This window comes from Penicillium soppii (assembly GCF_028829465.1).
Source record: "Penicillium soppii strain IBT 18220 chromosome Unknown utg000002l, whole genome shotgun sequence".
Lineage (NCBI taxonomy): Eukaryota > Fungi > Ascomycota > Eurotiomycetes > Eurotiales > Aspergillaceae > Penicillium > Penicillium soppii.
In genome coordinates, this window is record NW_026643232.1 from 479,117 (window position 1) to 506,977 (window position 27,861).

A 27,861-nucleotide genomic window follows, 5' to 3' on the forward strand; every position below is an offset into this window, starting at 1 on the left:
GACTCTCGGTTGACGTGACTGAGCGTCGATGCTATTTGACACATGGCGCGGCGATGCGGGATCTCGAAAGCGGGCCGCGAAGTCGAGGCGATTCGAAGCGGATTGACAGTTACTGAAATGAAGCATCGCCCGCCATGGACAGTTGATCCAAGCTATTAAAAAAAGTCCACCGAGTCGCCGACCCAAAGGTACGTTATTTCGGTTCAATTATCCTGCTTCAGGTACCGTGCAGCCAGTGGACGGATGATCAAGTCCTAAAATGGTAGACGGCAGGGATGGCAGGGATGGCAGGCAGCGGTGGTTGCGCAAGCTGAGGAACGGTCCAGTAATCAGTAGTAACGCTGTATCTCAACCTATGGCCGCGTCAATCACAGATCCTGGCTCCTTGTTTCGTCGAGTATTCAGTCGCCTTGCAGCTGAATGCTGACTCGCAGTGTGGGGGGTAACCACACTGCACGACTGCGTGGCGCACTGGCTCCCGCCTATAGAGGGACAGTATGCGGAATGCGGAATGCAGAATGCGGGCGAGACAGTAATGTCGAGTCAACCGTGGTTAGGGAAGTCGGGGAGAAGGCGGAGTTGAGGATCAAAAATTCCAGGGATAATTTAGCGTCCAGCGGCCTTAGATATGAAACATCAAAAAGGTGGCTGATTGTTAATCCAAAATGGGGGGTAATGTCCAGTGAGAAAAGCGGACAGTGCACGGTACAGTTTTCCGAATGGCGCCTGTCAATGAATGTGACTCGGACGCAAGGAATGACCGAAGTGGAAGGGATTAGTATTTCTCGGAAGAACGTGGGTAAGAACGTGGAGAAAGGACGTCAGTTGATTCTCGATAAGCAAATGAGATAAGTATGTGAGATGACGATTTAGTGTAGTGCACTGCCTCCATTTGATTTGATAGAAATCAGGTCAGATCAGAAATGGCAACCTGCATAATCAGAAAAGACGATGGTCAGATCAAAATCATCAGAACGAGGGGAAAGGCGTGCAGCTTGGACTTTTAGTCAGCAGTTCTGACTTCCAGGGCTCTGAATCTACATGTAGGTAGGGCCTAGCTCCTTATGTAGATAACTACAACTACATCTAGTTAGTTATAAGAAGTTGTGTAATAACTGGTTAAGTGTTGGTATAAAAATGAATCAAACAGATATGTCAGTAATTTCTATCCTACTAGTTGATCTCTCTATACTGTATATACTGTAGATGAGCCTCGCATATGTAAATAATAATGCAGGGAGCGACGCACTGCAGATCCAACCAGGACAAGCCAGGTGACCTGCGCTTTGATCCTGTTGGGCACATTTTGGGCTGAACACCTCGAATCAGCAATAAGGGGCTTAATTTGAGTAAAAAGTCTGCCTGGCACAGCGTATGGATCATGCTACTTACTTTATTCTAGCAACTATTCTATGCTTCTTGCTTATAATATTATATTTTCAATCACTATCAATGGTCAATACTTTGTTCAATCGCTGTACAGTTTGAGATGGCAAAAGTGCTCATTGAAGACAGAAATAGAAAAAAAACAAAGGCAGCAATGATCAACTTGTCAATCAATTGTGTAATGCGTTAAGCCCGCTCCGAACTGTATTATAAAGTATTTCTGAACGCCGGTATGTAGATAGTACAATAAATCACATCGAACTTAAATATCTTCCGGAGAGAAAAAATAGGTTTCAGGTAAAGGATGATAAAAGTAACAGCGAAAGCAAAGAGAAAAAAACAGCGCTAGATGGCTTTCGTCTCTCGTTAATAATGGGAGTAAGTCTCGTAGTGCGATGGATAGGGATCCGCTTGTTGAGCCCATGCAGTATTGCGCAGGCGGCGTTCTGGAATGAGTTAGAAAACAAAAGTCTTCAAACGGCCGGGAGACAAAGCTTACCTTTTTCGAAATCCCGCCACCTCTTCATCGTGATCTTGGTACTATCAAACTCGCCTTCGGCATCACCGTGGCCCTTGTCTTTCTCGCCGGCAGTCTTCCGCGTATCGCCCCAACTGAAATCATCGAATTTCCAGAACGCATAGGTTGGTAGAACGAAGTTCCAGATTGGGAGGGAGATGAGATAAATCAGCATCCAGAGTACGTAGACAAGTCTGTGCGCAGTCACAACAATCAATACACCAGGCAGACCTAGGATCAGAGCCAGAAGAACTAGCGGGATGACCTGTACGGGTTTTCTGACAATGGAGGAGATGACGACGTAGATGGTGAAGGAGATAGCGGCAGGGAGGACAAGAGTTCCGACCAACTCGATGAAGATAACAAATTGCATGCTGAAGCAGAAGGTTCCGCAGAGATCGCGCACGAGAACGAGTTCAAAGAGATTGTGGACAGTACTGTTGATCCAGCGACGACGCTGGGAGAGCAGGACCATGAAGGCGTCTGGGACGACGGTTTTGCAGACAGCTTGGGGGACGAAGATTTGTTTGCGCTTGGGGAAAGTTTTGAGCATCAGAGTTGTGAGGTAGCGATCCTCGCCCAGAAGGAGCAGGTTCTTTTTGTGCAGTGTGTCGACGACATTTTCGGAGTAGTGCTCGACGATATCTGGATTGGCGAGGATCGGCACCCAGTAGTTCTGGCCGCCTTTCGGTGCTTTGATTCGGTACATGGTGAAACATCCTGGCAGACAGGTCACACCACCGAAGATGGATTCGAAGGATTTGGCTTGGTGGTGAGAAATAAAGTACCTGTTGTGGGATTAGCTTTACCTTTAAGAAACACAGTAGATGGTGGAGCTTACTCGAAAACCTGGATCATGGTTACCCAGCTGTCAGTCTTGTTGGCGATCTTGGTTTCTCCGCAGAGACCCATGATTTCTGGATCTTTCACCATGGCCGAAACCATGTGTGTAAGACTATCGGGGAAGACTTTCGTGTCGGCGTCAACCATAAGAACGACTTCATAGAAATCTGGTGGGATGCCTGTGACGTTCCACATGCCATTGAACATCTCGAATTCGAGCTCTGTCATACGTTCATCGAACATGACCTTCTGAAGGAAAGACATGAGGATGATCTGACTATCTCGCTTGCCTCGGTTACCGGGTTTCGACTGGGTGGATTCCTGGGGAGTTCCACATTTAACAATGACCATCATGGGAACACGCTGTTGCTTTTCCGTAGGAATGATCGACGTATCACCGTAGTCGTAGAATCCAGTGTAAACTTTGGCCATATTGTGTCGCTTGGAACCAGTAGCCACGGCCACGTAGGAATAAGGCTGGACTTCATCCATAGGAACGACAGGGTCTTTCATCATACCGAGCACAATATCTGGCGTGGAGAATTCCTCTCCTTTACCCTTGATGATACCATCACAGATGACAAGAATCGTCTTGTGGCTGTTCGGATAGTCGGTCATGGCAAGGGAATCCAAAGTTGACCGGATACCTTCCTCGCCCTCGGAGTAACAAGTGACCAGACAAAGAGAATGCGCGAGAGGATAACCAAATGGCTGCCATTCAGGTGGAGGTTGGGGGACGACTGCCTCGTGGATGAAACCAGCAGGTCCGGGACCATCATGATCCGCCATGAGTGTCGCGTAGCCTGGGTCTTGACCTGGGGGAAGTAAGCTGGTTCGGCTGGCTGCATGATTATTCCGGGAGTTCTCAGCACTCAGTGTACCACCACTGCCATTGTGGCTCAACTTGTACATTGTGTCGGGATTCGAGTTCGGCATGAGTCGAGAAGTCGAGTTCTGACTGGCCATAGTGACGTACATGGGCCTTTGCTTGCTGCCTGTGCTGCTGCTCACATTGTAAGGACTGGAGAAGCGGGAGGTAGTGGGCAAGAAACTGGCGCGTTTGCTCATGCGATCGGGAGCAACAGGCTCCGTGATTCGGGGAGCAGGTCGGTAGATATCGTTGGACCAGTCTTCAATCTGCTGGTTACGAGTTCTGGCATCAGAGGCCATACTCGTGCTTTGAGCGGCAAATCTGGGTGCTAGGAACCACTGGAACAGCAACGCGAAAGCGAATTTAACCACCACAATAGAGAGAATGAAGATCAGGGACACGTAGAGCACGACCTTGGAGGCGATGCAGCCAACAGTATCAGTGTCGATGCTGCCGACTTTGATGATCTGTGTCAAGCACTTGCCGACCTTCTTGTCTTCCCCACTTTGAAGATAGTAGGTAAGGTCAACACCGCGAACATCGGGATTCTTGCGGAGATGGTCGAATTGAGCCGGGTACGAAACCTGGCTGCTGTTGAACCAGGCCAGTAGATCGAGGTCAAGCACGTTACCGGAATACACCGCCAGGTTTCGGCTCTTGTTTTTAGTATCTTCCCATGTGTAGTACACATCTCCATCACTGGACAGGGTGTAGAACGGGTTGCGTGCTGATTTGCTGGTGTGGCAGGCCCAGCCCAGGTAGTAGTCAACAGTCAAGTTTGGCGAAGATGAACCGTCCTGGTTGAAGGGCGCGCATGGGAAATACCAGCCCAAATCTCCATCAGAGTTTGTCGGCACACCTCCGTCAGACTTGGCAGTAATCAATCCCTTGCACGCACCATTGACCTGCTGGAAGAAGAAACTGCCGTCCTGGCCACCGTACTTGTGTGGCAGATCGTAAAGAACATTCGTGCCTGAGGGAATGCCCTCCGCGGCTCCGTGGGTTGATCCAGTCAAGTCATAAGCTTTTCCATGGAAGATCATGTAATTGGAGTTGACTTCGTTGACCTTCAAACGAACCGGAGGCGAGCCACAAACCGTAGCAGTGAAGCCAAAAGTCAGGAAACCGACAAACGCAGCGATCATGAGGATAATACTGATCAGACCGATCTTCTCTCGCCAGGCAGTGCGCTGCTCCTTTTCAGGCATGCCGAAGCATTTCAGCACAAAGTCCGGAATGAAGAATGTGAGCACTGCACAGTAGGTAGGCCATAGCTCCGGTGGACCACTCTGCTCAATAGTCTTCTGGCGCCTCTTTTCGTCCGCAGAAGCACCCTTTGATGACCGTCGTGATCCTCTCTTCTTCTTCTTCGAGCGATGTCTGCTGGGTACTCTGTCCATGGGTTTGTTGACATTACCCCGAGCACCGTAGAGACCATCCTTTTTCGATTCCATGCTGCGTGAGCTATTGGTCTCTGCCTCTCCATCTCTGTTGTCTAGTAGCGGGTCATTTCCCGTGGTAGAGGGAAAGGTAGACATATGGTGTGATCGCTGACGGTAGTGATAATTTGGGTGATCAGGATCCTCCCGTCGGCGCTCTGGTTTGACCATGGTCTTTTTGCGTCGCACCTCAGTGCCCCGCTCCAAGCGCTCTTCATCGGTATCCATTGTTCTCCGCTGGCTGTGAGAGTGTCGGCGACGGTGTCGGTGAGATGGAGAAGTCGGGTCGTCGCTGTAGCTGCCAGATTCGGGGTCTCTTCGGCGACGCCGAGACGGTTCACGAAATGCGCGGGCTTCTTCGCGGCGAGGTGAGGCCTTGCCTGGCCTCTGCGGCAAAGACATCTTCTAAAATGTCCGATGCGATGTCAGCCACAGCTTCTTATTTGTTGTTTTAACAAATGCGCACCCACTGTTTAGAAATTACCGATCATCAACGAGGATCGAAGAAATTGGTTAAAATGTTGAGCTGCTTTTTGCTGACTGAAACATGTCAAATGCGCTGATCCGATCCGAACAATGCGACCATGCGACCCAAAGGGGGTTATTTCGGGAAGAAATTTCTCAACACAATGTCTCCGATCTTCAAAATGTGCTCGATTGACCAGCAACTGAAGCGAAAGTGGTCGATCTGAAGTTAACTTGCAGGTGAAAGCGCTACGGTCGGCCTGTGCAACGAGCCCGGGGGTGGAGAATAAACAAAGTCCCACCCAACGTCACTCAGATGAATTGATCGACAAAGGAAACGAGTGCGAATGACACACAATGAAGGTGATCAAGTATTCCAGTGAAGTCAAAAAGCCTTCCAAGTCTTGAAAATTTTAAGAGTTTCAAGGTCCCTTAGAAAGAAGAAAGGACTGGGGCAAGACAGGGTCAACAGTGTACACGGGACTCTAGCGCCTCTAGACCTTGCCTCAAGGCTTGGATAGGTTAGTTCATTTTGATCGATCCTTAATAGTATCCAAGTCAATATCACCCTTAGTGCTTGCTCTGTTATGTGTTTTATTATTTTTATTGTCCAATAATAACTGGGGCTAAGTAATCTATTCCGTTGTCGCTAGGGGCAATATTAATTGCACCAATCATTTCCTTTTATTTCCATGGGTTCAAGTGTTTCTCATCAACAATTGTTCAAGATGACAAAAACCCATGGAACGCTCAGCCGAGGGATGTTACAAAATGTGACCACAATGTCACAGGGGGAAAGACGAGCCGAGATTTTTCGCGATCACGGGGCTTGCTTGATATGGGGCTAGAACTGTTTGGGCTTAGTATTCAATTTACCCTTTTTTTGGTCCATGGTTCCACGCATAGGACCTAACTGCCACGCGCTCCTTAGTTACACAGACTCCGATCCATCGATCCATTTCAAGTTAATAGTCTCCATTTACACGAAAAACAAAAATAACATATTTAGCCTCCTCCCCTAACCCCTGCGGTCAACGGAACCCAACAGAACCCCTTTGTGATACATCTCGAATGTGATCTCTGTATGTAGAGAATACGAGCATGGCTCAGGATATGGCGTGAGCGCGAGTCGGTGTAAACGTGATCTCTCCGGAATATCAAAATAACTAAGCTCTAGGCCATGCGCGCCATATATGGATGACCTTGACAAAACACAGTCTCAGACGTGGCGTGAGGCGGTTTGGGCCACCTGTTGGTTCTAGTCGGTACAGACATCGTTGTGATTACTCGATATACATATAGCTAAAAGTTAAATACTAGAACAAAAGCCAACAAGAAGACCGTGAAGTTCATTTACCGTGAAGAATCTATTCCATTGCAATGAAACCCATAGTTGACTAGTAAGACCTAGCCCTGACATTTAATCCCCAACCCAACCAAAATGATCGACGCCGGGGGGCCGATCATCACGGCAGTCCCCAGAATCCACTCGGGCATACCTAGGTACAGCCCCATAACCTATAGCGTATATGCGTATATTGTATGTGCACCAAACGTATTGCAAAATCCAATTAGCTACGGTGGACAATATTTTTCCATATTTTCAGGCCAATCATGCCACTGCCGACAAGAAAAAGAACGTATCATGTACCAACATCCAATATATCTCCATTTCCATGCGTGCGCTCCCAATTGAAAAAACAACTTAGGCCGGATCTACCTGGAATCAAGCGGACCTAACGGATACATCTCAGGCTCTTACAGAGAATTTGCGGAGTCCCGTATCCTTATCAGGCCACGTTCTTTGGCTCTCACTGGAATGCTGACGTTTTCTTCAGACAGACCATAGTAAGCTCCGAGCCCAGTGTCTTCGTATCAAGTCTACGGAGTCACCACGATTGGCATGTCGCCATTGAGAGGGTCTGACCGATCAGTGCTCACTCGTGTAGAAAGATACATAGTCATATATTTTTTCCCCCGTTCGACATATGTATACACTGACGGTGTGGTTGACCGCACTGTCCGAATGCATGCACCGGCGCAAGGAGCTTGCATTGCGCCATGGCATCGATACGGGCCGTGCGAGACTTCCCCTGGGGCTTTATTGCAAAATCAAGGTACAGTAAACTCAATTGCAGATGTCTGGTGGTTTTTTTTATAAAAGAAAACGATCAGAATAGTGGGGATGGATATAGGGATGACTCGAGATATTAGCTTCGGTTACGCCTTGGCTCAAGCCCCTCCTGTTTTACCTAACAACAAGGAAATTTGTTTTGGCTAAGCAACAGTGATACGATAGAATTCGGGTCAAGATTATTCACATTACAAAGGATTTAGTTGCCACGCACTGAGGCTCGGAAAGACCGGAGTGCTAACATGCTAAATAATATGCTACTGTGAACTAGTACAAAATGTACAAAATGTATATAGAGTTATGCCCCAGCGTCCCGTCTCCACCTATATCAACCCTCCTAGGAGTATCTCAATTATGTTCTCACCGTACATATGTATTTAACAAGTGCCAAATCAGCAGGTGGAGGAAGTTCCCTTTAATTCAGGTCTCATGTGGTAGTGCCAGGTCATCTAGTGGTATTATTCTTAGAATGTCTCGGAAGGGGAGTCCTGTTCGGTCTCCGCATCCAAGGGTAGCGTCTCCCGTCTGTGGAGATGTCAGATTTGTGGGACAAAGCCAATGGACACAAGCGGTTTTATAGGCATCACCTTTGATTATTGGGGCTTTTCCAAGTAGATTGAAGAGGTAATACGAGAAGTAAAAAAACACATCATATAAATACTTCTTATATGTCCACATATGTATGGGGTACCAACAGTATACTTGGGCATATGCGATATAATAATAGATTTCATACGAAGTAGTTCACTCCACATTCCTACATCGGGCAGGGCGCGTAGAGGTATATGTATATATGTAAAAAAAAAAGATTATTAAAAAAAATGCCATGATTTAAAGGAAGAATAGGCACTAATTTATTTTACAGAAGTGAACTAGCGAGCGTATGTGGAACTTTCCCCTCGCTTCCTTTCTTTCTTGAGATGAGATCTTAATCACTCAATAGTTGTCCATTATGGTCCACTCTTTTCACTTTTCTCCACTCGAATGAGAACTTGAGATCATATGATAAGACCCTTGGATTCATATTTTCTCCATTTTTATGACTTGTGATTGAACATCTCTCATCGCATCGTGCTCTGAAGACTTGATTATGACCAGTCCTGCTCCAGGCGTCTACCGCCAGGCGTTGCCAACGCCTCCGCCGGCCTACCTCCGATCATCTCCCCCATTCCCTACAACAAACGAGTCAACGCCGCGAACCATCCCAAATCGCCCCCAAAACTTGAATGTCAACCGAAAACCAGTTCCAAACACAGTGTCGCAGTCCGAAACCTCGCCGATAATTCAAAACTCGCCGCACTCACCGGTCAAAATCGACTATGGCGCAGACATCCCGCAGGCCTCCTCCGTCCCCATCGAACTTGAACACGCTTACAATGAACCCACCACGCCGCAATTGGAGCTCCCCGAGTTCGCTGAAATGTCCCTCAATGGCCCTGTGCAGCCACCCCAGCAAAGTTGGAATCCCTCCTACCCGCCGCGGCGAGATTCATCACACGCCCCGCATTATTCGCACTCGCATCCTTACGGCAGTTCATGGTCGACGGTAGAACCACAGCAGAAGGACGATGGACACGGAAACCCGAAAAAAAGCGGCTCTTCACTAGAGCGCGAGGGTCACAGCTATAACAGTTCTTCTAGAGGTAGCTTGGATAGCGTGGCGCAAGCGTCGGACAGCCACGAGCCGCTGGCCTACCACCATCAGCAAAAAGCGCCAGCTCCAAACTCGGCCGCAAAGCCGCCAGTGAACGCACCAGACACTCCATCCGCCTCGACGGATAAGCTAGCAGTTCGGCGACCAAGGCTATCGCGACCCTTGTCCGCATACTCCTCAGCCTCAGACCTCGGAGGAGCTCACAGACGCAACCTCTCCGGATCACCCTATTTGCACGCCCGATCTTCATCCCGGAATTCGACTGCATCCCCTGACAACCGGTCCTCTTCCTTCCTCGATTTACTCAACACTTCCTACCCCCAACCCGGCCCAACAGCCGCACGATTCGACAATTCGCGCCTGCAAGCCTCCGTTGGTAACAATGCCTCCCTCCTCAGCCACAAAGAGACCTTCGAGATGTACCTAGCAAACGTCAAGAAAACAGACGAACCAACAGTCCTCTACGAGTTCGCTGTGTTCATGATCAATTCCATGCGCGAAATGCCAGCCGTCGACCTGGAAGATGCAAGCCCAATTACCCGCGCGCGGCTGCTCCGCGAATCAAAATCCATTCTCCAACGACTCGCGGACCGCAGCTACCCCTTCGCACAATATTACCTGGGCGATGGGTACGCATCGGGACTGTTCAACAAGGGCGTCGAAGACCACGACCGGGCTTTCCCACTCTTCCTCGCTGCTAGCAAACACGGCCACGTAGAGGCATGCTACCGCACAGCTCTGTGCTACGAGTTCGGCTGGGGCTGTCGTGTTGACGGCGGCCGTGCAGTCCAGTTTTACCGCCAGGCAGCGTCGAAAAACCATCCCGGTGCTATGATGCGCATGGCAAAGGCCTGTATTGCTGGCGATATGGGACTCGGAAAGCGCTACCGCGAGGGTGTCAAGTGGATGAAGCGGGCGACGGAGTCCGCCGATGCACAGTACAACGCTGGACCCTACGAGCTTGGTGTTATGCACGAGCGAGGCTTTGGAGAAGACGTTTTCCCTGATGAAACATACGCAGCACAGCTATTCACCAAGTCTGCAGAACTGGGACATGTTGAGGCATGCTATAGACTTGGCGATGCGTACGAACACGGCAAGTTGAATTGTCCGCGAGACCCGGCGCTGAGTATCCATTTCTACACCAGTGCCGCGCAAAACGGACATCCACTGGCGATGATGGCGCTGTGCGCGTGGTACCTGGTTGGAGCGGAGCCGATCCTGGAGAAAGACGACAATGAGGCGTATGAGTGGGCGTCCCGGGCTGCACATCTCGGTTTAGCGAAGGCTCAGTACGCCGTTGGATACTTTACTGAAATGGGCATTGGATGTCGTCGTGATCCTCTCGAGTCGAATGTTTGGTATGTTAAGGCGGCAGATCAAGGCGATGAGCGTGCCAAGCATCGCATTGCTACTATTCGGGCTGCGGCTGGCGGGGGGACTTCTGCTATGGCTGCCCGTAATGAAGGCAAAACCGGCGGCCGACTCAAGAAAGCCGAACGCAAGGAGCAGAGCCCGAGCCAGGACCAGGGTGAGTTGTCGATGCTACACATTCAGCTCGTGTGTTTTGAGTTGTATCGTTGACTTTATATGCAATCCAGACTTCAAGCCTAAACAGAAGCGATTCGTCATTTTCTAATTCCAAAAAATTCACGACCTGACCAGAAATCCAAAGTGAGTTTGCATCCATACTCCGCCTGGCTTGTCCGCCAACAGCTAAACATTTTGCAAGACCAGACTACGACGTTAATACACTCATAATTCCACCATATTTGCATACGCACAACCTCCCTTATACAAGCGATTGTTCTTTTTTCTTTCTCTGAACTCTGAATCGTGTTTCGACAATTGATCTTCCCTGCCGTTTTTCTCCCCACTCACATTCCAACTTGTTTATACCACTCCTTTCGCACATTTTGCATTCATTCATTGCGGGTCGTTTTGCTAGGAGGGCTTGGTTCTTTCCTTTTTTTTCCCTCCTGTCCGGCTGGCTACAATGGGCGTTCGTCACTTTCACTCATTTTCATTCTCGTTCCCGGTGGCAATCTATTGTGCCAATTGCGATTCTATTAACTAGTGAGGATGTCTGTACCTACATTTGATGAATAATGGGTGCTTATCGTAGCATCCCTTTCTGATTTTGTATTCTAGTTCTTATTAAACTACCAGTTATCGCATTGCTTTTATCTCTCAACATTAGTATATATCAATTGTTTGTAAATTTATGCTGTCGATGAGCATGACGCGACTGAGTCCTCAATTCATTTCGCAAGGAGTCTTTGTTGGCCTTGGAATATGTGTCTGGCCTGAAGAGAAAGCTGTATATATTTCGGACTTTCCGCATTGGGACAGTCGCCGCTCCGGCGGCGAACTTCTTTCTTCCGCAACCCCCAGAGGGAAAAGCCCCGCATACAACTTGTTTGGAAGATTGTTTCGGAAACTACCAAAATCATTCACAATGGAACTGACTTTTCTGGTTAGCTCAGATGGTGCAAATGTCAAGAGAGGACAGACACGACGTGCGTGCAACTCTTGTCGCCACAAAAAGGCATGTCACAATCTACCATCAACTAAGTAGATGGCTCTATGTATAAAGAAGTCTAAGCTGATTTTGTTAGAAACGATGCTATCACAATGAGCCCCAAGAGCACTCAACTATCCAAAGCCGTCCCATAGATGTTTCTGGCTTTTCAAATATTCAAAGTCCTGCATCGCAGGTATCCAGGCGAGATTCAGTAGTTCGAAGTAGATCTGCATCGCCTCGTCGTGGGCCTTCCGGTTCTCCACTTCAAAACATTGCAGAGCAAGAAACTGAATCCAACAACGCCCCTGGTGTAAGCACGGCTACAGACGTCGAGGAAGAGCCTCGTCGTTTTGCGTGTGATTCAAACCCTATGGCGACGCTCATTGAGAAGAACGAGTCGCGATTACAGAAAGGCAAATCTCAAAAAGGTGATGTGGGAGCATGGATGTGTCCAGAAGAATACTCTATTGAGCAGGAAGAAGTTCCAAGCTCACCTTTGCACTCAAGAACGGCGGCAAATCAGCAACCTACCGACCTTCCCCTGGATCGATTGCCTCCAAAGGAGAGCCAAAATGCTTTGATAGACATCTATTTTCGACGAATACACCCAATATTGCCCCTTCTGGATGAGCTCGCAGTGCGAACTCAATTCAAAGCAGGGCATCTACCTCCATGTCTGGCGCAAGTGATCTGCCTTGTTGCCGCGAAAGACCAAAGTGCTGCCTCTTTCTTGTACCTTGGCCAGCCATCAGCATTACTTTCTCTTGAAAGATTTAGCAACATTCTCTATAATGATCTTATGCAAAGCCTCCCCAGACGATCTCAAAGGAAAGTCTTCACAATACAAGTTTTGGCTCTGTTGTCCCTTCACGAATGGGGAACCACCGGGTCTGAAGATTGCTCTTTGAATCTAGCCCAGGCCATTCATCACGCACAAACTATGGGGTTACATTTGATGAGACCCGATCAGCATACCAATCAATCTTCTAGGGCCATGTTCTGGTGTCTGTGGAGTCTAGACCGATGGAACGCTGCCATGAATGGGAGGCCTTTGATCATACACGACGGAGACAGAGGACAGGGAGTGGAAGATGTTGTATCATCGTTTCAGTCCTCCTTTCGGGTCTGGCTTCGAATCGCCGATAAGTTGGGGGAAGTAATTCACTTTTACAGACCGATGATGAAAGACATGGATCAGGCAGAACTCGATCTTCCTTCGTTTGATGAGCTTGTGGAGCAGTGTGACGCTTGGGATATGGCACCGGATCAACTGGGTATGAAATCGAGAATATCCCTGGGTTCGATATTTATTATGTGTTATGTAACTAACTTACTAAATCGACAGAATCCCTTGAATTGGCCTATCATTCTGTTATAATTCTGTCAACATATTCAAATGGCCTACAGGGACGCTCGTGTCCCCGCATGTCAAACATCCGACAAGGCCACTCTATAATGACCATCGCATCGCTCAGTTGCAATCAAGATATCAAAATCTTCTTACCATTCCCGATGATCGGTTACACTATATCGCTCGCTTTCTCGGTGACGTACAAACAGCTACGAGCAAGCAAGTTACCGTCAGCCCGCAACATAGCAATAGCAAATCTTCGCGTTTTTCACAAATGCCTCCAAAGAATAAGCACCACATGGTGGTCGACTGCGGTGATGGCCCGTCTAGGCCAGCGTGTGTTGAACAGCATCCAACCCACCATAGATCAGGAACGTTCCACAGATCATGAAATCGATATCACCCGATCAAACTCTCAGCTTGAATTGCGCCATACCTATTCGCACCCACTCGATGCAAGTGTAAACATACAGTTGCATCCAAGCGAGTTCGCGCAAGCACCTAGAGCTGAAAGCGCACACCCTCCTAATGATCGTCACCTGGGATCAACCCACATTTCTTATTTGAATGAAGCAACCAGTACTTCTTTCTTGTCGACTGATATGGAAGATTTTGACTCATTTTTCGACAATTTCCCTGACCTTAATTTCCCAAGCTGTTCGAACGATCAATTGCTGCTAGACCTTGACATTGCCGACTTTGAACTTGTCCAAGACAGACTTTCTTAAACATTGCACAAAAGGCAGGGAATACTCGGTCGGAGACGTGATACTTCAGACATTGGATGTATCTAATAAGCTTTACTATCCCCATGCCTAATATGGTAGTGCTTGGGAAATTGGTGGTTGTCTAATAACGTGGGGCGCACATGATGTGAGAAATGTTTTTATGGAGATAATGTCTGGAATAATCAATGGAAGTTATTGCACTAGACCAAAGCCTTTTTGAAAAAATTTCAGTCTGAATCTCTGGTATATCATAACGCGTCTAGAAGTAGGTTCTTGAGAGAGAGGCTAAGTTAGGTTAGTTCACAACGGAATGCTCGCAATACAACGCGACCACGATGGCCAAAATAAAACCAGTTGAAGCATTCACAATGTTAGCATATGTATGGAGAGGAACACAAGAATGTCGGTATTTCCTTCCGTGGCGAAGAGCTACAGTCATCAAGTTTTGCTTCCTTGAAATCTGTACCCCGACCCCGTTTAGGAATGTCCGCTCTAACGCGCCCGCGTGAAGTATAAAGGCAAATAATGAGCCATGATTGATTCTTTCAATATTAATTCGCCGATTCAATTGAACAGCTGGATACTTTAATACCTAATATCTCTCTATTCAATTCATCTGTTGAGGGTTTGACGATGTTTCGGAAGCAAATTGCTAGTTCTGATCTGAGGTATAGTTTGTCTTGGCCCTAGGATCCAAAATACAATCTTCAAAATCTAACAAAAAGGCCTAGTGTTGATCAATCATGCATCTTCATTTCAGAAGAGCGACATCCATGCTCTGTTTCGGGAAAATTTAGCCTTTCTCTTGCACAAGACGCGTCGTTCAGGAGCATCAAGGTGAGATTGAGAGGAATCATGACAATGTAGGACTTCACCGTTCTGAGGACTTGTGTATTAAAATTACATTCTCACTCATTCGGCACTTATAGTCCCATCGATGGAATTCTGGGACCAGAAAACCGCGAGCAACTCACATTTGAGCAAGATCAAGCACTTGCTTCATCACAGACGCTCAACGCTTTCCGAATGCCAGCAGGAGACCATGCATTTCTATTCGATATTCCACTTCCATGCAAAATACCAGAAACAGTCACGGGCCCAATGCACCAGTATCACACCTATCGTGTTGAGGTCATTATCGAAAGACGCCTCAAAAGCGACTTTGTCGTCTCACAGCCGATTAGGATTTACCAAATCTCTGATTTTAACGCGAGCTATCTAAGGCCGTACTGTCCACTGGTACGTTTGTTATATCCCAGCATGATTGTCGACTAGAATCTCAATATTTCTAGACTCTCGAAGGCCAGACGGATCAGAATATCCAGTATTGCGTTTCTATAACCGATCGAAATATGCCCTTCGGCTGTACATTTCCTGTGGAATGTTGGTTTGCACCACTGTCTAAAACCACCAAACTCAACAATGTGATAATCAAAGTCATTGAGAAACAGATTGTGCGATTAGAAGCTACAGCTTCCGAATCAGTGCGACACAACATACACTTCCTCACGGCAGCACATAGTCAAACTGTATTCTCTGAAAGTATCTGTTTCACACAAAGCAGTCAGGATCCGAAAGATGACTTGGACATTGAATGGCGCTTCACTAAACAAGTTCGTTTACCACAAAGTTTGGATGCCTGCTCGCAAAGTGTCTCGACCAAGCACATCAAAATCAGCCACGAGTTGGTGATCACGGCACAGTTCGACGATAAGACAGGGCCAAAAGCAACTCAGGTATATATACTCATCCCTCCAACTTCAAATATTGGCTATCATGTGTGTCTTACTCTAATATAGATCAAGTCAATCCTGCCATTCAAGATTCACATGACTCCTCATGTTATCGGAGAGGATGCATCTGTCCATGGCCAACATATCCAGCAGATGCAGGGTACCAGTCGTAGTCCGCCGCCGGCTTATTGTGATCACTTCTCTGACCTCGTGATTCCGACCGCGACCGATGTCGACCTGTTTGAGCATCCAATGCTAACGGAGATCAGTCCTACGCGGTCGGCGAGTGAGCAAAGTACCCCGATTCTGGCTGTACCTCCCGCTCCACGTTATGAGCAGCTCGCCTAGTTTTCCATGATCTGAATCTTTTTTCCCCCTTCTTACTTTTTATTTCTAGTGTTGGCGTTGTATCACTCGAATACAACCACCCGCCGAGGCATAAGAGCCGCGAGGGCTGCGGTTTCTTTCGCCCCAAAGTTGTTCTCATTCTATTTGTGCAATACTTTCAGTCAAATTGTGTTAATGTCTATTCTATTGCATCTTGTAGACCAATCCCTCCTCAGGTCGTACCTCTCCATGGCATAATCGCTCCCAGCCTCCCTCAACTCCATCAGTACCAGACACGCCACTGCCCATTACAATTTCCATTCCTGGTGCATTCAATTGGCGCCGGTCTAACCATTGCTCCCAAAATTTCTTTTGAGTTGTGAAATAAGCCTCTTGATCCATTAATTCCAGCGCCGTATCTTGAACACCGGAAGTATTATACTGGACTTTGCCAAGTTCTGCAATCTTTGCTCTCCCAGCCAGGATCTCCTCCCCTGAGTAGACTTTCTGCTCGTTACCAACCTGAACTATGACAACCTTGCAAGATTGTAAATCAGGTCGGCTCTTGATCAAAGAGAGTAACTCTTGAAGAACACTAGCCCGAGAACCAAAATCAACGATAACAATCTTCGAAGCCTTGCGAGAAGCCAACCACTTTCCAGTCTCATCTGATCCAACATTCTCATACCCAACCGCCTTAGAAGGAACAGAAGTACCGACGTTCTGGCTCGCTTCCGCAATGCGCGACACAGATGAAGTTACCTGCAATAAACCCAGGGGTGCCGAACTATCCGGCTTCCGCGAAACGTGGTACGAGAAGACCCGGGCCGTTTTAGTCGAAGCAGCCAAATTTATAACGACAGCTGACGACAAATCCCCGTCGGACAGGGTCCAGTGTAACCCAGGCTGATTGCCGAGTGGATGAATCGGAGGCCGGGATTCAGGGTCAGACGAGAAGACATACTCGCTGAGAATGAACCCAGCTTTTCCACCAATGAACAGCGCGGTCCAGGCCATGCGATCGCGCTCTTCTCGTGCGGGTTCCGAAAGAGGATTGGCCTCTGTCGTTAGATCGGTGATTGAGTTTGTTGTTGGCGCTACTGTGTAACGGTTGTACAGGGGCATCAACTGTTGGCGATGATCACTTGTTTCGATCCAGTGGCCGCTTGGTGCACCACTCTTGAGTTTGAGATCGGTCAGTGCACTGGATGTAGGCCAAAATCCCCACAGAACTGTGCCTTTGGCTAATTCAGGAATTGTCGTTTCTTCTATCGTTGCGTAGCCCCACGAAGGAACGATTCCCCATGATGATGAGTCGTTGTAGGGTGCGGGATAGTCTTTAGAGACGGGATACGCGTCCCACCTGGTAATAACAGAGATGAGTCCTATTCTATGTCTTTTCGCTGGTACAGAGGTCTGCTTCCGGATAGCCACTTGTACATACCAATGCAGGAACTGACCCATTCGGGCATATGTCAAATTATTCGAAGTTAGACTGATGAGCAGAGTGCGAACTCTGACCGAAGATTCAGATAATTCGCTTTGAGCAGCTGCAGGAACCTTCAAGGCTGCATGCTGGCGATTATCATGCTTTGAGACGATATGGACTGACATTGCGTGAAGTTTATTGAAAAAAAAATTTACAACCTTGGAGTTCGATAGGGTTGAGCGCAGAATCTCCCTTTCAATCTGTTTATATAACCAGTCAGATTCTGGATTACTGATCGATGAGAGCTGTGGACCTAAGATGCTCCGGCGGGGAACCCCCGCCTAGTATTGTCTCACATCATCAAGCCCTAGAGGTTTCATCTATTTATCGGAGCAAATTCTACGGTATATTTATTGCATTGCTAATGAGGTACTCGGCTTTAAAGACCAATGCTTCGAGTTGATCATATTATTCGATCATCTCCCCCCTTTTATCGCCCCATATCGAAGCCTGAGTTCGGATCTTTACCGTCCCCAGAAAAATACATATTGGCTCTATGGCAGAATTTACTGGGTTAAAAGAAGACAAAAGACCGACTAGCTGCCTGGATCAATTCTTGAACAGGTAACCGATTTTCCAAAATATCATCAGCGTTCAAAAAGTCCGAGCTGGAAATCCTATGATCTGCAGTTGCTGCATCAGGCGAGATTCCTGAAGCAACATGACGCGCCACAATAACGATCGACTTCAATAAACCATAATTCATCCATGAGAGGAGCCGCCAAGTTCCAAGGCTTGCGATCAAGACTCAGGTAGAGGCATTCAAATATCACAACTCTCGATTTTGGCGATATGGCAATATCATTTCCCACGAGATCTCTAATTGCATGGTCGAAGCTCGGAACCGTGAGAGTCCCTCAAAATGGTACTATACGATAATATGAACTGATCTACATACCCTTCTGCAGCGCCCTAGGGCTAGTCAATGCGAATAGAAGATCGTTCTTGAGTATATGCCGATCGGTGTAACATTCAGCTAGGGGTTCGTAAGAAGCTCTCCTAATTCTAGCATATTAGTATATAGCTTAGGACATGAATAGCCGAGTAAGAAGCTAGATCCAATCTAGATCGCCGTCTAGCGCCGCCATAAATGCTGTGTTAGAGCACTAGCATAAACCTACTCTATCTATGACCCACAAAATAAGGCAACTTAGGGTGCGACCCGCAGGCCAACTCTCTCTATTTATAATGCAGATTTGAATGCGAGGGATCTAATAGGGATAAGAGATTTGACTAGCGGACCGGACCGCACACTAATTCCCTCAATGATTTTGGTCTAGAAATTCCATATAATAGTTGTGCAGGTACTAGACGGCCACCGAGAAAGTACTTTACCTTATTTCTCGATTATAATAACGCAGAAGCTGCGCATCGACTAGCCGGGTTTCAGTGATCCTTTGCAACCGACAGCTACACATCACATCGATCGGCATCAGCTCCACAGGACATTGCTTTCCCGCTTACTAGGCCCTATACATTATGGAAGTGGTATGCAGATCAGGGTGCATTATTGCATACTGTACAACGTAAAGGGGTAGAAATTATGTCATTGTTCACCTTCAGTATCACATAAAAGGAGGCTTCATGCCTATTCTGAGGACGTCGCTCACAGCATTCTTATCCATTTTGCAGCTTTTCATATCATTCACGCTTTTCGATATCAGACTTACGATGAAGCTTCGTTATCTTTCCTTTCTAGCCACGCTAGTCCCGCTAGGTGCAGCTCAATCGCCCGAGTTTCTCGAATACCACTCTTTGTGCTCCGGGGAAGAGACCGAAGGAACCAGGACCTTCGACAACGGTGTTACTTCCGAATAACCTGTCGAATCAAAGCCTCCGGCAACATCAACCGTCAAGAGACTATGGAGTCGGCAGAGGAATGTGCTGCTAAATGTGGTGAAGGATGCCCTGGTGCTGTATGGGAGTACACTAAGAACAATTGCATTATCTATGACTCTCCTGTCACTCTGACTCCCCATGGGCGGGGCTCTATCTACTTGAAGCCTATCCAAGGGGCTCAAGATAATGGAGAAGAAAGCTCTTCCACTTCGGAATGTCTCCATGAGAAACAGGCCTGTGAGGATGAACTTACGCACCAACTGGGAATATCGAGCAGATGTCAGTCCGAGAAAGAGGCCCTAGCACTCGAAAGTCAACAGTGTCAGGAAAGAAATGATGATCTTGACGCCCAGAGTAAGACCTGTCAGCGTGAGAGAGACGGCATTGGTACCAAACTTCAAGACTGCAATTGGCAGAAGGATGGATTAGAAACGGAGAACAAGTCTTGTAAACGGGAGAAAGATGAGTTGGACACAAAGAGCAAGACTTGCCAACGAGAGAAGGACGAGCTGGACACCAAGAGCAAGACCTGCCAACGAGAGAAAGACGAGCTGGACACCAAGAGCAAGACCTGCCAGCGGGAGAAAGATGAACTAGACTCGAACTGGAAAGCGAAGTATGAAAAGGAAGTCAATGGTAAGTCATTTACCTATTTTCCCCTGGAAGACATCTATATGAACTTGAAGCTCAACATATCACAGGTGTTCCCCTAAAGGGTTCCTATGGAGCAGGTAAGTTTGCTCTGCTCTGTAGTCTCCAGGATCATACTAACTGGGCTCTCAGTTCTTCCCGGGTTTTACTGGGCTCCGAACCCCATAATAATCGGAAAATTCCCCGGAGTTGGAACCGGAATTTGGCAGCTATGCGCCAATGCATGCGAGAAAGATACAAGCTGCAGGGCTTCAGTTGCGGATTATTCTACTGGTACCTGCTACAAAACCAGAATGCCAGCTGGCGGTTTTACGACAAAGCATCTTCAAGACAGTATTGGTGGAAGGTACGGTTCTTACGTCAAATAGACTGGAGCCAGCTCCCGGTCGGAACGAATTAGGCTTCAGTGGACATGACAAGGGATCCAGGATCACTTGCATTTTTTTCGGCTTTTTCTTTTCAGGCTTATTTGAGCAATACTTATAAATAAAATGAAAATAAAAATAATTTCGGTCATCTTATTAGATTCATGAATACAAACTTTATTCTACGGTAGCCTTCATTTCATATAAAAGTCCGCGTACTTGACCAGCTGCGTTCAGTCTTGGAAGTAGAGGCCACAGAAGACTGATTGAGTGTGCATCAGCCACCCTAACTAAGTAAGGAGTAGATGGGAGAGGATATCAAAGCCAAGTTCAAATTCAAAAATAAGCCCAAGTAGACTAAGATATAGGACTGCCTTGCCCCTCCTGGTTTAGCCAGTACAATTATGACCAGACACCAGAATGGAAGACCGAAAAGCAACAACCCCTCTGAACGACCGGCACTGCCGGCGTCTCCGATAGCCGATGGGGAGGTATACACCGCCTTCTAACAGACTCAGTCCACAATTATCATTCACAACTTCTCATACAGTATAGAGCGTCAAGTTGAGAAAAATGGGGCTGACAGGTAGAATTTCAAGATAAGCAGGTTCATAAGTAGTCTGCAGTTACAGAAAGTACTTATAGCAAATCACTATTGCAACGTCAGGTGCTGAGAAAGCCCTTAAGACCGTGGCATGGGGAAGTGACAGTTAGCCACATCCTCAAGGCACTGATGATGTTAGATTTTTTTGCATCGCTATGGAAAAAGTTCTAGACGTCCCTCCTACAGAGATTGTATCGGTACGACTAGGGGTACAAGATCAGGTACCGGTACTACGTATAGTCATGACGCGTAATTTACGCGATTCCTAATTAGGTTCATCTCATCACGTGACTAGGGTTTGAAAGAGCATCTCTCTGTCTCCAGATATGGAAGGCAATAACGGGCGGCACTGTACGGTAGAGGGCATGCGGATGGGATAAGGAATTAAAATGTATAAAGTTCACTATCTTCACGGGCCTCTTGCGCTAGATCAATCTACCACAGTTTCTGACTCTCCGGGGCACGAGAATAATAAATGTCCCAGTGATTGGAATCGGTCATATGGACGAATGATACCTCTACATCACGGTAGCGCACATTCATCCAACCCACATCATGTTTAGTACACCCCTCCAGTGGCTCCTTTTCTGGCTCAGCTCCATTACGTTCCCTTAACTCATCCTCATCCAGCTCCTCCGGCGCCCATCCCGCTTGAACCAGACGAACAAACCCCGTGTCCTTATCATCATCCGGGGCCCTTAATACCGATTCTAAAGTCTCCTGGTCCACCATGACGAAAAATTGGTATCGGCCGGCCCATCCACGGTTAGCGTTCTGGACACCCTGTTCCTCTCGTAGTGCCGTCGTCGCCCACTTATCAAAGTGATCGCGGAGAACGGCAACTATCGCGCCCTCAAAGGAGCGGTCTTCTAAGACTGTTGGGGTAAATTTATCAAGGAGGTCTAGATCATTGTAATACTCGAGAAATTTTAAAACGGGACGGAGCAAGCGTGCCATGAAATTCTCCCAGTCAGAGTCGTTTTAGTACGTGCACCGATAGACCACAAAATCCCAGGTTATGAACCCATCTTTAGCAAGGAGCCTCTCAAGATTGTCGGCCTGATTACCCCTGGTTGTCATAGTGGCATCTCGTTTCGAAGAAGTCATCAAAGGGGTTATTGTTCTTGTGGATATAGCCTGGAAAGGTGGTGGTAAATATAAGGGATGTAAGTGGTCTCATGGAGTCATTTATCAGAATATAAACTAACCAAGATCTCTAGGCATTTGCGGCCTTTGAATATATTCGCGACATCAGGTTTTAACACTGGTTTGACAACGTGATGGAGAATGCATATATCCAACTGAGCAATATTGAGGAGACCAACGCGAACGTATAACCTCCGGAATTGGTGCGGAAATTGGACGGATGCTCATTTCCCCGAGGCCCTGGTTCAGGGACGTGCTTGGGCACGGGAAGCAATTCCTCGGGAAAGGGCCCCATACATTGAAGCATATGAGGCGGGTCGCAACCTCTACACTTAGGATCGTGTTTGGCAAGCATTGGAGGACTTTCAAAATCTTATTGCGGAGATTAAGATGCCGGATCTCAAAAACTACAAGCAGACAAAGCCTTACAACGGGAAGGGGCCAAGTGGATACAACTCATAGATGTCATTTACGGCACATGTACATTGAATGGCAGTCTGAAAATCCTCAAAAATTGGGCTGGCCGATACAGTCTGGATGGATGTATGGATGGCATCATTTGCCCTGACCCCTTGCAAACGAAAACGATATGCAGGCTACCACAACTATATAACCATGTCCAAGCCGTCAACCCTCGATTCGCTCGGGGTGGCTTCTCAGGAAGCTAATAAGCCCCGAAAGGGTGAAAATCAGAAGCATTTTTTGAGCAGGTATTCATATTATGGTAAGCCATTTCTCGCGTTCGTCGTGAACGTCGTGTCACAGTGGGGGTGCGTTCAAGATCATTCGTATCTGGCCATTATATTGAAATCTCATTTTCTTCTAAGATTGCAAGTTCCGTATTGTCACGAGTGACCGGATCGGTGCAAGTGGTAGTAGGGTTATCTTGGCATAAGGGTGGAGATTGTATCATGGAACTGAAACGAGCTGAGTGGCGTGGCAGGGTCAGCTCGTTGCGCCCCTCGGAGTGCTTTGCTCCAACCAAGCAGTTGGTAAAACCGCCCATCGAGATATTCGAGGATACTTGTATTTGCTTGTCTGTGCACTTGCTTGCTATCTATGTTTAGAGTATTTCCCTCGGAGATCACAGAATCCTTCCATCATCTCTATTCATTCTTTTTATCGGAGCATATGCTAACGTTTGTAGTTGAGCTCCATCAGAAACCACAGCAGCTCACGCATGTGTCTCATTTTACATTTAACAAGCTACAGAAATGGCAAGATTCACCATGGGTATTGCTATCCGGCATCAGATAGTGGCAAGAACAATAGAGGCATTCAAACTCACCTCGTTTTCCCAAGTCCAGAATGTGCCACTCTGTTCAATAGTCTTACTCTGAATCACACTGATCATAGCAGAAACGGACTCTTGGGCACTAATTTGGCCTCCATCTAGATCCCATGATATCTCGATCTTTCCCATGTCACTAATTCAGGTCAACCACCGGGCACCATCACGCACCACCAGCAGAGCGAGATACGTACGTCGCAACCTCTCCGGGATGGAGGGCTAGAATGATATTATCGCGCCCCTTGCGCTTGAGCTCCTCAGCCATGTGCTACGAGTGAAGTTCAGCTTAGTTAGCCATTCCTTTAGCAGTCTTTCAAAGGGGGCGCATACACGTAGAGCCTGATTGAGAGCTGCTTTAGATGCTCCGTATGCAGCAAATCTAGCCTCGTCAAATTTGGGTACTCCTTGCTAGGTCTGGGTATGCTCGTACTTACCCGTCTTCAAAGGACAAGAACCGCTGCGTGGAGCCGGAGTCACTTGACATGAATGCGACGGTTCCAATCATAACATCGGCTATCTGCAGCAGCTTCTGGGCTACTATGATGGGTCCGACTGTATTGGCGAGTAAGTGATGGGAGAATTTGTCAAAGGTCCTGCAGCTAGTCAGCATGGGATTGATGTAGATTGCTTCCCGAAGATACTCACATTTCAAGTGCATGCTACAGTGCTGCTTATTAGTTGAATGGCCTGCAAACTGGAGGGATACATCTCACGTTTGGATACTCCAGTATTCCAGCATTAACCACGGCATAGTCGATTCTCCGCTCGCCAGTTTGGACAAATTGGTTGATGAATATCTAGCCATGATCAGCATAGCCACTTGTGTTAGGATCGAATGTTGGTCATACATTGATACCTTGCTCATGGGACACATCGCACATCAAAATGGTTGCTCGGTCGGGGGCATCATGAACAATCGCCTCCAATGCGCTCCCATGGCCGCGCACAGTGGCGATGACTCGGTCACCGCGCGCCAGGATCTGCCGCACGAATTCGAGGCCAATGCCGCGAGACGCACCGACAATAAGCCAGGTTTTGGCTGCCATGATCAATATGCAGTTTATCGTAAATGGAACAGGCGCAAATTCTTCAGTCGAGCACTCAAGTGTGGGATTATCGGGGGTGTTTGCAAGAAATATATAAATAATAACGAAAGTTGAGACTACCAGCGATTGGAACCCAATTGCTTCACTTGCATAAAGGAATTGATCTGTGCATGCCGAGATCCTAGCTGCTTCCGAAGTGCGGGGGCATATTACCTAGGTGAGTAGGTCCATCCATGCATATGTATCGGATAATGCCTGGCACTCGAGACCTTTTCCCTTCCAATTTAGTGCTCACCGCTTGCCGCTGTTTGATTCTAGAGTTAAATTGAGTAGACATCGCCATAAATTTCAAAACCGCAAAACCGCCCCAACCCAAACCGCAGTTGGGACGGGTTTGGGGCGAGGTCTAGAAACCGCAATGGTTTCTTGGGGCCTTAGTGATTTTGAAGTGGGGCGAAACTGTAGAGAGCCCGTGCTCTTCATTACTTAGACATTCTGCTCCTGTACTTTTCCATATCTCATTCACTTGTGAATTTGAATTTGAGTTTGAATTCCAATTTGAATCATATCAATCCATTGCTTTTTGTCCTTGATGATAATCATCTACATCCTTATCGCGTCTAACACTTCTAGATGTCAATGCACTCCCAAAAGCTTTTGCCAGTCCTACTTGATTTTAAATATGTCTTAGCTCGGAGCCGACTGTTGATATAAAGTGCGGGTAGCATCATACCTAACGGCGGCGATCAAAGAAATACAGACACATAAGGTATTTGGAGCTGTGTCGAGTGAGGGCGATAGCAGAAAGGTAGATATATATTGAACGAGGACAAGATGATTATCAATGTGAGTAGAGACGGCATCCGAGAGTTTGCTCTAGGGCTCATAACCTGCTGTAATCCGGATGAATTTGATTGATTGTACTATTTCAGATGGAATACGTCGGGCTGTATATACAGCATGAGCTCCAAATGATGGTGTGGCTTTCTTGCAGATTTGCACCAGCCTCATATCACAACATGATTGAATCCCTTTGAGGATCGATTAGGAATGAGTACAATTTGCTTTCTCTTGCTGGACACCGAGACTAGCACGTATCGGCCGAACAATGCCGCAAATTCACCCTCGGTGATAGCGAACCTCGGTGCGAGGATGAGACTCACCGAGAGCTCTACTGGCTCCCAGTCCAAAAATACCGGGTCATCCCAATGGTAGCACCCCATCAGATCCAGAAATCTGGGATAAGAGAATCAACAGATAGTTTCTGACAGTGGCTTAGCCGGCGAGAACTGCTGCCTCAGAAGGTGAATCATGGCTAGCGCTGCTTTCTTTTTTCTGTGCTGGGCGAGAAAGGCAGGCTGTCCTTGTGAAATCTCTCGGTCACCTCATACGTCAGCCATGGTTCTTGGAATAGCGGTTGAACTGCCAAGCTTGGTCTTGATTCTTCGGGTGCGCTGGACGGGGATGAGCAAAGATAGAAGGGAAAACCAATGGACCGGACTGGGGCCTGGAAGACGGCGCAGAAGGACGAGGTGTTTTTAGAAATGGCAAATCAGATCTTTCATCACAACACACAGTAGGAGGTCGAGAAGGGTGACGCTTAATGGAATCCGTTCTACGTGGAACGTGTCGAGCGTCAGGAGATAACCTTAGCCCGGCAGAACCCGAGCGGCGACGAACTGATTTATACTCATGCTTTTATCCTGAGTAGTGAGTAATATCATAATAAGAGCGACCGATGAACTCAGGCAATAGTTATCGATCTATGGCTGCTACGCTTCGGAACTGGAATGAACAATATAAGTATAACTTGATCACCATAGTAGTGAATAGCTATAACCTTAGATCTGACTTACTCTCATATTGAACGGAGAGTCCGTCAATCGTTGGACGAGCTATTATTGGTCCAATAACAGTCCGAGTCAATAGAGCCCTCGCGCAACTGCTCAAAGACCTCCGCAAGCGGGCAAAATAGCTATGGAATCACGATGGACTCCAGGTACTTTGTAGCTCGGTTTTCCTCTTTCTTCTATTTGGTCACTCGCGCCCTATAGATTTAGGGGTCTTTTCCATTTACCTTGAATCGGAATTCGATACCACCACTCTGGGTTTCAAATAGAACATCTTCCAGTATCCTCAGTTTTTACTCTCAAACTTAAGCCTCTGATAGATACATGTTCAAACCTTCGCCAGGGCCAGGGCATAACTTCAAAAGATGCCGACGAGCCCTTCGCAGCTGGTGTCTTCTAAGAGCATCAACCTTCTCCACAACGCACAATACCCCGTCCTTCACACACCCCCCGCGGTGACTAGAGGCCAAGCTTAGCAAGTCGCTCTTGCCCCTTGTCGGTAAAGAGAAGAAGGCCGTTGTAATAGCCAACTACCCAAATCATAGGGTACCGCCAATGAAACCACATTGGATGCTCTGCTGCACCAAACCAACCGAAGTGTCGGTCAAGGCTATAGCAGAGATAGTTGCAAGTGCTCAGTAAAAGGAGCGAAAGAATAGCTGTGAAATGTGCTGCCTTTTTTCCGTAGTAGTGGTCGACGATGAAGATGTTGATAAGACCTCCCATTGCTCCACCCATGCCCAGGGGACAGAAGACCAGAGTCCACATAACTTTGTAGAAAAGGTCCCGAGTACCGGTCATGATGAGAACTCCAACCGCGAGGAAGATGACTTCAGCAAATAGCGAGTTGAGCCAAAATAACAGAAACGGTCGGAGATAGATGCTGCGCCGCTTCTCAGCAACCTTGATGTCCTGTTCTCCAGTGATCAGAACTTGGTAGTTGGATGCTGTCATCTTGAATGTGGTTTAGAGTAAAATCAAAATTGCAGGAAATTTGCGTGGCGTATGTTTACTCTATCAACCAGAGGGTTTATATTCGAAATTGCGTAGGAGGTGCATGTTGATCAGATTTGCCTCGGTGGCAAGGTATCTTGACTGATCACTAATCTTGCTTTCGAGGAACAGTACATCCTACCGAGGTCAACATGCCTCGGTGTTTAGGCTATATGGTCTCGCGTGGAGCATCGCACAAGTTGAACTAGTACACGGATAAGCTAAGTTCTGCCATGTCCTCCTTTTATTTGAAGAACACACACTCTCATAAGCAAGCTCATTTGGGTCCCCTACCCAAAAGGATTGAAAGGGACTGTAAGCCAACATGATTGAAACAAGCAGCGGAAAACGCTGAAACCTTTGCTTTGTAAAGCTTGGCAAGGCGTAGTTCAACTACCGAGAAAAGATTATTCTTACCTTATCTCATTCCAGATGACCGTTCTTGAGTTCATCACACTTTTAATTACCAGCTAACACCGCGATGAACTCGCTTTGGCATTATAATTAGAATCAATGAATTCATATGACGACCGGTCTCCAGCCTACGAATTAGATTCAGACGCAATGATCTCGAAGAGAATCTTGCGAGCTGTATATTCAAATCCCGAATCGACG

The 27,861-nt window shown here is 47.3% G+C and overlaps 9 protein-coding genes across 9 annotated transcripts; 4 read left to right on the forward strand and 5 right to left on the reverse strand.

Annotated features, from left to right (window-relative positions):
• Positions 1-1,752: 1,752 nt before the first annotated feature.
• chsF (chitin synthase CHS3) lies at positions 1,753-5,458 on the reverse strand (the record flags this gene model as incomplete). The annotated part of the gene is made up of 3 exons (XM_057237063.1): positions 1,753-1,832; positions 1,886-2,691; positions 2,745-5,458. 3 exons carry the CDS (start codon positions 5,456-5,458, stop codon positions 1,753-1,755), a joined length of 3,600 nt encoding a protein of 1,199 aa, XP_057101750.1.
• Positions 5,459-8,745: 3,287 nt separating this feature from the next.
• On the forward strand, positions 8,746-10,893 carry chs3 (putative chitin synthase activator (Chs3); the record flags this gene model as incomplete). Its single annotated transcript, XM_057237064.1, has 1 exon — positions 8,746-10,893. The coding sequence occupies one exon, from the start codon at positions 8,746-8,748 to the stop codon at positions 10,891-10,893; it is 2,148 nt and encodes a 715-aa protein (XP_057101751.1).
• An 874-nt stretch (positions 10,894-11,767) lies between these two features.
• Positions 11,768-13,912, forward strand: N7529_001534 (fungal specific transcription factor domain-containing protein; the record flags this gene model as incomplete). The annotated part of the gene is made up of 3 exons (XM_057237065.1): positions 11,768-11,828; positions 11,956-13,107; positions 13,179-13,912. The coding sequence occupies 3 exons, from the start codon at positions 11,768-11,770 to the stop codon at positions 13,910-13,912; spliced, it is 1,947 nt and encodes a 648-aa protein (XP_057101752.1).
• An 855-nt stretch (positions 13,913-14,767) lies between these two features.
• Positions 14,768-15,993, forward strand: N7529_001535 (uncharacterized protein; the record flags this gene model as incomplete). Its single annotated transcript, XM_057237066.1, has 4 exons — positions 14,768-14,775; positions 14,842-15,151; positions 15,205-15,648; positions 15,712-15,993. The coding sequence occupies 4 exons, from the start codon at positions 14,768-14,770 to the stop codon at positions 15,991-15,993; spliced, it is 1,044 nt and encodes a 347-aa protein (XP_057101753.1).
• Positions 15,994-16,176: 183 nt separating this feature from the next.
• N7529_001536 (DUF2855 family protein) lies at positions 16,177-17,586 on the reverse strand (the record flags this gene model as incomplete). Its single annotated transcript, XM_057237067.1, has 2 exons — positions 16,177-17,335; positions 17,417-17,586. The coding sequence occupies 2 exons, from the start codon at positions 17,584-17,586 to the stop codon at positions 16,177-16,179; spliced, it is 1,329 nt and encodes a 442-aa protein (XP_057101754.1).
• Positions 17,587-19,323: 1,737 nt separating this feature from the next.
• Positions 19,324-20,319, forward strand: N7529_001537 (uncharacterized protein; the record flags this gene model as incomplete). Its single annotated transcript, XM_057237068.1, has 3 exons — positions 19,324-19,936; positions 20,002-20,031; positions 20,084-20,319. The coding sequence occupies 3 exons, from the start codon at positions 19,324-19,326 to the stop codon at positions 20,317-20,319; spliced, it is 879 nt and encodes a 292-aa protein (XP_057101755.1).
• A 1,036-nt stretch (positions 20,320-21,355) lies between these two features.
• Positions 21,356-21,877, reverse strand: N7529_001538 (muramidase; the record flags this gene model as incomplete). Its single annotated transcript, XM_057237069.1, has 1 exon — positions 21,356-21,877. One exon carries the CDS (start codon positions 21,875-21,877, stop codon positions 21,356-21,358), a length of 522 nt encoding a protein of 173 aa, XP_057101756.1.
• A 1,413-nt stretch (positions 21,878-23,290) lies between these two features.
• N7529_001539 (short-chain dehydrogenase) lies at positions 23,291-24,403 on the reverse strand (the record flags this gene model as incomplete). Its single annotated transcript, XM_057237070.1, has 8 exons — positions 23,291-23,305; positions 23,355-23,493; positions 23,552-23,625; positions 23,688-23,736; positions 23,792-23,950; positions 24,003-24,016; positions 24,071-24,154; positions 24,206-24,403. 8 exons carry the CDS (start codon positions 24,401-24,403, stop codon positions 23,291-23,293), a joined length of 732 nt encoding a protein of 243 aa, XP_057101757.1.
• A 2,309-nt stretch (positions 24,404-26,712) lies between these two features.
• N7529_001540 (uncharacterized protein) lies at positions 26,713-27,207 on the reverse strand (the record flags this gene model as incomplete). Its single annotated transcript, XM_057237071.1, has 1 exon — positions 26,713-27,207. The coding sequence occupies one exon, from the start codon at positions 27,205-27,207 to the stop codon at positions 26,713-26,715; it is 495 nt and encodes a 164-aa protein (XP_057101758.1).
• Positions 27,208-27,861: the final 654 nt, after the last annotated feature.